This window comes from Barbus barbus (assembly GCF_936440315.1).
Source record: "Barbus barbus genome assembly, chromosome: 47".
Lineage (NCBI taxonomy): Eukaryota > Metazoa > Chordata > Actinopteri > Cypriniformes > Cyprinidae > Barbus > Barbus barbus.
In genome coordinates, this window is record NC_136725.1 from 17,676,391 (window position 1) to 17,688,553 (window position 12,163).

A 12,163-nucleotide genomic window follows, 5' to 3' on the forward strand; every position below is an offset into this window, starting at 1 on the left:
CCCGAAACCCACAGTTTCCCACTTCCACCCCCGCTAACACAGCTGCTGATTGGAAATGATAAAACACTGGACAAGCCCCTTTTAGACCATATAGATTTATAAAAGTCACAAACTGAGACTGTGGAGATCAATTTAACTTCCCTGCAGAGGAACAAGCCTGACGTATGGAGCACTTAACAGCTCTCAGCCTGACACTGGCTGTGTTTTTGGCTCTTTGCGACGGCGCTCCCACAACAGCATCACCAGAGGACCATCAAATAGCAGAGGCAAGTACCCATAATTAAATAAATAAATATTCATGAATTGACTTTTATTATTTATACTAACTTATGCACTATATGCATTTTTTTTTTTTTTTTTTTAAATCCACAAATCTAACTTTGTGATATGAAACTATGATCTTTATCTGTGCTAAGTGTAAAAATGTTCCTTCCTCTGTCTTCCCAGGCCTATCTGACAAAGTTCTACAGGGACACAAACGCAACTAAATTCCACAGCAGAATGATGCCAGATCTAGAAGATGAGCTGAAGGCCATGCAGAAGTTTTTTGGACTGGAGGTCACGGGTAAGCTGGACTCGAACACTCTTGAGACGATGAAGCTGCCGCGCTGTGGAGTCACTGATGTGGCCAGATATGCACACTTCCAGGGGAGGCCCAGGTGGGAGCAGGGCGTTGTAACATACAGGTAGGTTTAGCTCCTTAATTTTGTTCCCAGTAATTCAACCAGTTAGAATAGACCTTGTCAGGCTGAGAATATGTGTTTCTTCTGTGCAAAATGCTACTGTCAATAAAGGAATTTTGGGTCCTAGATAGATAGATAGATAGATAGATAGATAGATAGATAGATAGATAGATAGATAGATAGATAGATAGATAGATAGATAGATAGATAGATAGATAGATAGATAGATAGATAGATAGATAGATAGATAGATAGATAGATAGAATGATTGATTGATTTGTAGTCTGTAATCGGATACTAAACATGAATTGTTTTTTTTCTCTTAGAATAACTGAATATACATCACAGCTGAGCAAAAAAGTGGTGGACGCCACCATCGCTAAAGCTTTCCAGCTCTACAGTGATGTTATTCCACTTGACTTCAAACAGATCTACAGTGGCACAGCTGATATAATGATTCTCTTTAAAGCAGGATGTGAGTATATATACAATAGCCTCAAAATTTTGGAATAATTCAAATTTTCTACATTGTTTTTGAAAGATATGCCTTATGCTGCATTTATTTGATCAAACACGCAGTAAACAGTACTGTTGTGAAATATCATTACAATTTAAAATAATTGTTTTCTATTTGAATTATTATATTTTAAATGTAACTTGTACCTTTCACAGCAAAGATGAATTTTCAGCATCATTACTCCAGTCTTCAGAGTGACATTCTAACATTGGTGCTCAAGAAACATTTCTTATTATTATCAATGCTGAAAACAGTTGTGCTGCTTAATTTATAATTTTGTTGAAACTGTGATATACTACCATTTCAAATTTTGGGGTAGGATTTTTGATGTTTTAGAAAGATTTCTATTTTAAAAATCACGGTTTACACAGAAATATTAAGCATTATTAATAATTCAGCACTGATAATAGTGGAAATGAATTTAGATGGTAATATGTCACAATAATAAAGTTTTTAGTGTTTTTTTAATTAAAACAATGCATTCTTGGTGAGCATAAAATACTTCTTTCAAAAACATTAAAAAAATGTGATTATTACCTATATGTTTCCTTTTAGATCATGGAGATTTTTATCCATTTGATGGACCTAATATGGTTCTGGCCCATGCATATTCACCCGGTCCAGAGCAGGGAGGACACACTTTGATGAGGATGAGAGGTGGACACTAAGTTCACGAGGTGAATGCACAAATCACACAGAGTCACATGCTTATGTGCATGTTAACTTTTTATTATTTATTATTTAAAAAAAATAAATAATTATACTTCAGGTATAAACCTGTTTTTGGTGGCTGCTCATGAATTCGGACATGCACTGGGACTAGAGCACTCGAAAGACCCTTTGGCTCTCATGTATCCAACTTACCGATACGTAAACACGAATGGCTATACACTTCCTCATGATGACCGACTTGGGGTCCAGGCCCTGTATGGTAAGTGTTTTTTGTGACAGAAAAAATATTAAATACAATTAAATACAATAATGTAGGGCAACTGGAGAACATTATCAAATATAAAACTATCAATAAAGATGTATTTTCCCCCAATTTTGTATCATGTTTTAGGAGTTAGAACATCAACAAATGAACCTGAACCAAAACCAAATCCCGGACCGACCCCACCAGAACCATGTAAAGGTGACTTGGTGTTTGATGCAGCGACCAGCATCCGTGGAGAACTGTACTTCTTTAAAAATGGGTAAGAGTTTATTTATTTTATTTTTTATATTTAATATATTTAATTAAAATACAGTATATGATTAAAAAATATTTAATATTTAATTCTTAATTTGCATCAGGTATTACTGGAAAAAGGGCTACTATAGTGGACTTTCAATGCATGAAATAAAATCTACCTGGCCATCCATTGACTCTGTAGATGCTGCTTATGAGTTCAGAGACATTAGTTTCCTCTTCAAAGGTAAAGCTATATTTCCTAAAGAGTCTTTGGGTGGTGTAGAACAATGCTTTAGAAATTCAGTTGTGTGGTCTTCTACATACAGGACAGCAATACTGGGGAGTAAAAGGCAGCACTACTTTGCCTGGATATCCCAAACCCATAACCAAATTCGGGTTTCCCACATACGTGAGAAAGATTGATGCAGCTGTATATGTAAAATCAATTGGGCGCACTTTGTTTTTTGTTGGAACCAAATACTGGAGGTAAGAAAAAATGAATGATTAGCTTAAATGAACCATTGTCCACTTAATATTGTGTTGATTTTTCAAAATAGCATCAAAACTAACATAATTTTAACAATGGTGTAGCTTCAATGAAAGAACAGCTCAAATGGACCGAGGCTTTCCTAAAACTATTCAACATAATTTCCCTGGCATTGGGTCACAGGTGGACGCTGCTTTTGAAAATTATGGTGAGTTTAAACACTTAAAAAAAAAAAAAACACTGGCTGTTCAATCATTCATTATTTAATGCTGTTTTAGATTATCTGTATTTCTCAGAAGGTTCAAGGCAAACAGAGTATAATTTCACTTTAAGACGAGTGAATCGTGTTCTGTTAAACTATGGATGGCTAGACTGCTACTAAACATTTCAATGAAAATGAAGAGAAATTAAAGTTTCAGTATTCATAACAAAGTACCTATATTTTTCTGTTTTTTATTTTTTTAATTATTATTATAGACAATGACACAATGTATGAAATCTTATAACAAATAAAAAGCTTTTTTTCAAAAACTTGCAGTTCACTTAACTCATCTTCTAATTATAAATCCCTCATTCATTCATTCATTCATTCATTCATTCATTCTAATATATTACAAGTAAATAGGAAAATGTGAATGCATATTTGTGTGTGTGTGTGTGTGTGTGCATGTTTATGTGGTTTATGAGGACACAAATTTGTATAATGACATGGGTATGACAGAGGTATTACAATATGAAGGTGGTTTATGAGGACACTGCATATGTCCCCTTCATTCAAAAGGCTTAAAAAACATACTAAATGGTGTTTTTTTGAAAATCTAAAAATGCACAAAGTCTCCTGTGAGGGCTCCTGTGTAGGGTTGGTGTAGGGCAATAGCACACACAGTTTGTTCAGTATAAAAACCATTACGCCTATGGAGAGTCCCCATAAACCACAAAAACCAACGTGTGTGTGTGTGTGTGTGTGTGTGTGTGTAAACTGAACTAGACATTTTCTATATATAAACTAGTGGTGTTGCAGTTAATGCAATGTATTAAAGTCAAGCATAAAGTAAAAAATGTCTGTAGGAATATGACTAATATTTTACTAACCTATGTCTTAACAATAAAATAAGCAGTGAAGCAATTTTGTTTTTTATTATTAATATCAGAGAGATGGTACTTCACTTTGTGTCAAAATGGTTGATTTATTACCCTCATAAAAATTCCACCCCCCTCCCATAACTGGACACCTGTTTTGTACACCCCTAGCCCCCACCGTCTCTAAGCGGCCATTTTATTGACCTTATGGTGAACTTAAGAATTTATGACTGTGTGTGTGTGTATGTGTGTGTGTGTGGGGCCGATGTTATGTGGTTTAAACTTTAAATGATGAATTTGTGTTAAATGGGGTAAAGGGAAGTTTTTATTAAAGTGTTTTCACATACACATCAAGAAAAAAAAACATCAAACATGTACGTAAAACGTACAAAGACTGTTTATTTCCCTACAAGTGTAGACTTAAAACAGGAAAAACGTAGAAAATAAAACAAAAAAGCATTAGATACACTATCTTAAAACTAGTTGTTTGACAAAGTTAAATAGAAGAAGTGAGCGCGTTCGTTTAAACCTATTTTGCGGTTTTAAAAAGTTGTGACTTTAAAACAGATACAAAGTTAAATAATATAGATTCGTTTTTATCTTACGATGGTACGTGTGTTTTTCCCTTACAAGTGGACACTAGTCTTGTTAAAACAGTTTTAGGAAAAACTAAAACAAATAAAAAAGCATTAGATACGCTATTTTTCCTATCATTAGAATTTAAAACTAGATCGTTTGACAAAGTTAAATAAATAGAAGAGTTGCGAGCGCGTTCGTTTATCTATAACAAAAAAGAATCGGATGCGTTAGTTAAAACAATAAGATATTTATCAAAAAACTATGTCTTGCTTTAAAAAAAATAGTTTGACTTTATAACAGACATAAAGTTAAATAATATAGAGACGAGTTCTCTTACCGTGAAGTGAAATAAAAAATATCAGACCGTTAAAACACCAGCATAAGATAGCTGTAAAAATCTTCTCGCATTACAATTGAAAACCTAGCATTTGTCCCAACTTAGAAAAGTTAAACAAATGTCTATCTTACGCAGCGTCTGTTTACACAACCTCAAGCTTCTGTGTCAAAACTGAGAATGAGCTGCGGGCCGCTGTCAGGACACACCCACAGCACCGCCCTCTAACGCTGTAAGGAGAGTCTGAAGATTTGCATGTTAAAGAAATTAAAGTAATGTTTTAACATTAGAACAAAGTTATTTTATAAATATTTTACATTTCTCAATTAATGAAACCGTTCACCATTCATCATAAAACTTTTCACTTTAAAAGGTTACATAACCTTCTTGTAAACAAACGCCCCACAGGGGAAAAATGTTGTTTGTTTGTCTTATTTTATTTTAGTTATTCACACTTAACACCTTTTATTTATTTACTCTTTGATATTGTCAATCTTAAAACTTCTAGTGTGCTGCGTCGGTTAAAATACACGTGCGGGAAGAAACTGAAATGATAGCAAATGTTTTGGATTTTCAGTCATAATTAGAGGGGTGGTAAACTTTTTTTTTTTTTTTCTACAACATCTTACGAATGTAAATGTATGTCTCACACAGAGCGACCGAATGAGAAAGTGCGCTGCGCGTCTGGTCGCACGGGCACTGAAACGGTGTTATCTGATCAACGTTGTAAAATAGCTAAAGTTTCTGGGGATTCAACTCATTTGCAATCTAATGAGTTTTTGAGGGGATCTGGCGTCGTAAACTTTGTTAGAACGCGGTCCATTGATTAAAACAGACGGTGTTTCTAACATGTTCAGCGATCAAAGCATCTCTATGGCGTCTATTTTACGATGTGCACCTATGCGCGTGTGTCTGTGCGTCTCTGTCGAAGGTTTAGACAAAACTTCCCAACCCGGTCAAAGGAAGTGTAGTTGAGAATTGAGTATTTATAATGTATTTATAATCTATTCGAATGGTGGGGTTTAAATTAACGTTCAGGAAGTGATGAGATAGAAAAAGAAGGCGATAACCACAAACTTAAATAAATACAGGTCCCCAAAGATGACGATTTTAATAAGACGGTCTATAGGAAAACATTCTTTAATTTACTTCATTTACCTATTATTTCTTTGTTTCACTCATATATTTTTCAACCGTCAACACAAACACACACACACACACACACACAAACATTCAACATATCTACACGTAAACATCCACATAAACAACCATACAGTTAAATATTTAAACTTATGATGTCTCATACAAACCTTTTTTAAAGAACGTTTAGAATCACACTGGGTATCTTTACAAGGTGATGAAAAGCAGCATGATTAAACAATGATACAACTTTTGTTTTAACAAATAAGTTTAACCTAAACTTATAACAAACCTAAAATCATGATCCTTTAGACCAGAGCAAGGATTAGAAGCAGTCAAACGATCCTCTGAGTAAAGCAAGACTCTTACAGAGATTTTTCTTTAGGAATTGGACCTATATTAGACTGAAAATTACTTAAGGTTGTCTGCAACAAAAGTATAAGGTCCCACAAATGCTTCTCAGGATCTTTACAACAGATTAGACTTTCTTTCTCACCTTAAAAACGGTATTATTAACCGCAGAGTTTAAATGTAGCATTTGTTCACAGTATAATGTTCTATTAAAATAAAAACAACTGGTCTATATAGGTTTATCTGACTAAGATTTGATCAAATAACTGATATAAGAAACATGCAAATATTTGATAAGTCCATCTTATCACACCACAACCTGACGTGTCTGATGGTTTATGATGATATCTTACTGATGCACATGTGTTAAGTGTCTGTAAAATAGTTTAAAAAGTCATATTTTTAGCTTTCACGTAGGATTTGTGTCCACGCTCAAGTGGTTTTGTGTAACAGAATCCTGAGACAAATGAAAACAGAATGCGTGAAAGGGTTTTCTCTTTAAGATATTTGTAATGACAGACTAAAAGCTTTATAAAACAATCGTGTGTATGCATTTCTCTCGTACATGTATACAGTAACCGATGAATACACAAAACAGTATTAATACATAACCTCATAAATTCAGCGTAATTCTATCATATCAATCAATAATAAAAGATTTAATTATATACCGTATCAGACTTTCTCTTCAAAACACAAACTTTCTTAAGACTTTTTTAAATGTGTTGAACAATCGGTTTTGGGGGAAAACAGTATAGTTTTGTGTTTCTATTTTAGGATGCTTGTAGTTAATCCCGTCTTTATCTAAAATATTTTTGTATTCAAACTGTCTCACGCACACACACACATGTTGGTTTTAATGTTTTCTGGGGACTCTCCATAGGCGTAATGGTTTTTATACTGAACAAACTGTGTGCGCTATTGCCCTACACCAACCCTACACCTAAACTTAGCCCTCACAGGAGACTTTGTGCATTTTTAGATTTTCAAAAGAACACCATTTAGTATGTTTTTTTTTTTTTTAAGCCTTTTGAATTACGGGGACATAGGCAGTGTCCTCATAAACCACCTTCATATTGTAATACCTCTGTCATACCCACGTCATTATACAAATTTGTGTCCTCATAAACCACATAAACATGCACACAGGTACACACAGCTTTCCCGGTCAGCCGCAAATTGCCAACAATATTCTTAACTTTGTTTTATCATTCAGCTGTAGCTAAAACCTATAACGGAGTTATACTATAGATGCTGAAAGAGCTCATTAACCTGTTTAACTCTAAAAATGTTAACAATGTCGCTCACGAGTAGTTTAACAAACAAGGGTACGCTCATAAAACAAGTCTGGAAGCGATTTGAAGCATTCTAACAACAAGCACAACCGCTGCAGAAAATAGCACCGCAGTAGGCTAAACTCTGGATGTGATATCGACCGACTTATCAGATGTTCAACATATTATTACAAGGTCTTGCTTATAGTTTATGATGAAGCTAGAAAAATATAAGAACACAACCAAATCCTAACGCTATTTCACGAAATAACGCAACAACGGGTGCTCCGTTTCAACATATACACGTCAAATCTGTTTTACCCTAAGTATATCCTATTCTTCTTATATATATCTATCTATATATATATATATATAGATATATATATATTTGTTTACGCTAAATAGCTACGTTTTAACAATTCTTTTTGTTTTTACAAAGATGTTATATTGAACGCGTGTAACTAATACCTCCTTCAAACGTTGCGGCCTTTCAGGTCAGCGAACCACAATACCCAGCATACACCTCAGACTACAAACGTGGCCGTCGGGGATCCATATGCCAAAATGCTCGTGCGTGACAGCGCTCTAAACCATAGGACTTCTGATTATACGGGTGCACAGATATAAAAAGACACGCATTTCCACACTTTTTGTGAAGTACACGCACCTTTCCGTGTTGTGATGATGTAAACCCTTTTTGTGGTCTCTGTTAGCGACGTGAAGCCCAATTCATTTCTGCGAAACGATTCTTTCCCACAGTTCGGTTCAGTGATTCGGTTCAAATAACCAATTCTTTGTCTCATTAAGTCGTCTCGCTGTAATCAAAATGGGTGTGAAAGGTGGGATAACATATTAACGTGATGTTTTGGTACTTGTCTTACACAACTGTGCGTTACTTAACGTTTTTATTAAGTTTTAATATAAAAGGTAATAGTCTGTTAACAATTTTGATGCTTTTATTATGAAATCGTACAAAGAACCACTAAAGTACGCACTGTTTGTTAACACGGAATACTCAAAATAATAACCTACTACGAGGTTTATTTACAGCATGCCGAATGTAATACAGTTAAACAGAAACATTACAACATTTCAAACTTGTTAAACAACGGCTTCAATACATTCCTCTTATGAAAACGATTAAAATCGAATGCTGTCAAACAGAATGTTGTCTGCAAGTTCCCGACGTGTAAATTACCAACAAGTTCTCAATATTCTCAATATGAAAATATGTTCAAAACGCATAAACATCCATCACGCATATAGTTTGTGCGTCGATTTAACACGTTCTGTACATACGATCAAAAACACGACCGACAGACAGACAAACCCTCAACGATAGCTGAGATGGATCAGGAGGGAGGACAAAATTATTATTATTCGTCACAATAACATACCGGGATCCGAGAAATTTGATACCCTTACTACAGATTTTGCGACATTCTTTATTCTAGTTGTTATTTTCCTCTTATTCAATCATAAACCTGCAAGAGTTAAATTAATTGATAACATTTGAACAAATTCTCTAAGTGAAAAAATGAAATCCTGTGTTTTACGTTCAGATTTGTCTGATCGTTTTGCGATATTGCATCATTCTGTAATTCGGGTTAACGGGGTTAAATTCTCAAAAGAAATACATCAACGATTAAATGACAGTCCTTCTACATGACACCGCTTAAGACTAAACAACACTAAAGGACATCTTTCTGGTCTGTCTACGATGTGTACGTTCACAAGACAAACCTCCACTTCAAATTATTTCCCTTGAGGCGTTTGTCCACTGAATCTTTTTCAACACAACGACATTAAACATTAAAGAGTGTTATCGGTCACTATCGCCATCTTCTGTGAGTCAAATAAAGCAACATCTCTGGCGTACCTAAGCATCTACAATGCGTGCATGCGGTAAACATCTTTGTTTCTCCACTTCTGTCATTTTTGTTAGATGTAATGCAAACAATATTTTGAGAACTATGATGTTCCACGCTTTGTAAAGGTTATAGAAAGAATTCAAACATAATTTTTACATAGGAATTATCTTTGCGCAAAGCCGATCGACTAAAAATCATTGAATTACAAAATGCAAAACTGTATACACCATTTAAGAAAAATTGCTCTAATGCCTACAGAATACAGAAATCCGCCTCTTGATCTATTGCGACTGGCATTTTACTAAGTCAGACGATCGGCATTACGGATGACGCGGCTCACATTTTGTTTGCTGGACTACATATGCCATTACGCTGTACTGTAGGTGAGACCCTCCCTCTGAGAACCATCAGCATTCGGTGTTTATAGAAATAAATGAAAATTAAGAAAAATGTATTGTGAGTGTTTGACTAAGTCGGTATTTCTTTTTTAGGACAATTATACATCTATTTGATGTGAGACTTCATTAAGGCGTACTGTTTTACACTTACAGCTGCAACGTATCTCACCATCGTACTCAAAGTTACACATTCAGTAAAGTCTGAAGTTGTACGCGATCTTGAAAAGGCTACAGACACAAAATATTAAGGATTTTTTATGCTTCCTATGTAACTCAAGAGTCCGAGTCACTAAGAAAATTATCATATGAATACAGAAAACCCACTCATGATCATCTGGGTTTATTTTTGTAAATGTTGTTTTAAATTACTTTTTTCTTATAACAAACAACTAATACTGAAATCCTCTCTTCTAAATATATTGATACCACTCTATACTTTTTCATTGTTTTTTAGATGAAGACTATTCTCTGAATTCGGTCAATCATGTCGCGACTGCTTGCCGGAAAACATGAACAAATGCATTATAAGATAATAAAAGAATAATCCTTGTACAAGAGTTTGTTTAAACCGAGATTGTGATGTACTGCAGATCTTTTTCTGCTCTGTCTACAAAGCCGCCATCAGACACAAGCATCCCCCGATCTTACCGTTTCTCCGTTACATGTACATCTATGTCATTTAGAACACAAAGTTGCACATTACAAATTGAAGATGGTGTGGAAACACTATTTTCTTTGTACGCGTCTCTAAACAGGTCTTTAATAAATAAATCACAGACGTCATGTAGTTGAATTCATTGAAAGGTGCGCATTTTTGGCCGTTTTAGACGGTCTGCTCCAGCACACAGACGCGTTTTAGGTATTCATCTGACCAAAAGGTTTGATCCTGGGGAAACACGCACAACAGCGGCTGTGTTTTGTCACGATTGTCTTCATAATTGATCCGCTTTTATTAAAACAATGCAGTGCGAAGTTACTGTATTCAACAGCACGGTCCCTTGAAATATTTTAGTATATTTTTCCCCCCTTCTAAATATCTTAACATGTATTTAGCTTAAATATTGTTTGTTAAGCGTTTACAAAGTTGTCATGCCTGTCGTTGAATTTTATAACATATATTTCACCAAACCTAAAGGACAGAAAATTAGGTTTAGCATAAGTCCGCGTTTCAGCTAAAACGCAAGAGAACTGAGATTTCTTCACTGAGATAATCTACAGAATGTGAAACAAACTCATTAGAGTTACATTAGAGTTTTGGATTCTAGCGCATGTCGAATATTGTTTGTTACTGTTTCACAGGTATAACACCTCATTATTTGAAGACTCATAGGCTGCTGTATAAATCACAAAGTTTTCCACTGTAGTAGGGCGACTCTGAAACCAGACCAAAAATAAATAAATTAGCTTGAGACTTAGTCGTAGCAGTATGACAATTGTTGTTTTTATCTTTCTATGATTTGTTTGTGTTGTTCCGAACCACGGTTTCATTTTACCTATTGTATCGTCATGTGTGATTGTAAAAGTTTTGTCTGTGAGTGTCTTGTTTTTTTTTTACAAACAGTACTGCTGTAATGTTAGCGAACTCTTTGCGTTCGTCAATATTTATGCAAATTTGCTTGATGAAATAAATATACCCTCTTCATTCACAATATTGTATCAGGTATAAGATACAAGATCCTTTCTTATTACATTGATAACAAACAAACAAAAAACTTATCTTAGCCGTGACCGATGTTTAGGAATTCCTGGCGACAACCCCACCCACCCTGTACACCAGCCAACAGGTTGAGGGCGGTTCCGAAATCTAAAACCGTCGATGACTGGCCTGACAAACTCAGTTACGGCGTTGCTACCAGGTTTGAAAGTGCAGACGGCGGAGCTACCAAAAACAATCAAAACGTTATATACATGGATCGACAGAATCAGCTTCAAGAATCCAATTCATCTGAGCCTGACGCCCCCCGCAATGTTTCTACTGATAACGCCTCGGCGGATCTGAACCATAAACCGGAAACTGAAAGCGAAATTCCACAGGACCATCGCGGATTAAAACGGTCAATCAAGATTTTAGGAAACGGGGACAACGTTCTATATCGGTTAGGGGACAAAACGTATCTCTTGGAAAGAATCGAATTCTGAAAAATCGTCTGACGCTGTGCAAAAGCTAATGGATCGTGACCGGAGTTCTGGAGATGTCGCGGATGTGCGACTGGAGTCCGACTACGGTACTGGAAAAACGTGTCTTGTAAAAGACGTCATAGACCCCGCTGTTAAA

The 12,163-nt window shown here is 35.3% G+C and overlaps 1 protein-coding gene across 1 annotated transcript; it reads left to right on the forward strand.

Annotated features, from left to right (window-relative positions):
* Positions 1-164: 164 nt before the first annotated feature.
* mmp30 (matrix metallopeptidase 30) lies at positions 165-3,243 on the forward strand (the record flags this gene model as incomplete). The annotated part of the gene is given in 11 exon segments (XM_079410419.1): positions 165-266; positions 448-686; positions 1,010-1,158; positions 1,756-1,833; positions 1,836-1,877; positions 1,970-2,131; positions 2,264-2,396; positions 2,497-2,618; positions 2,701-2,860; positions 2,966-3,069; positions 3,140-3,243. Coding segments are annotated over 11 exon segments (1,395 nt in total).
* Between the last annotated feature and the right edge of the window lie 8,920 nt (positions 3,244-12,163).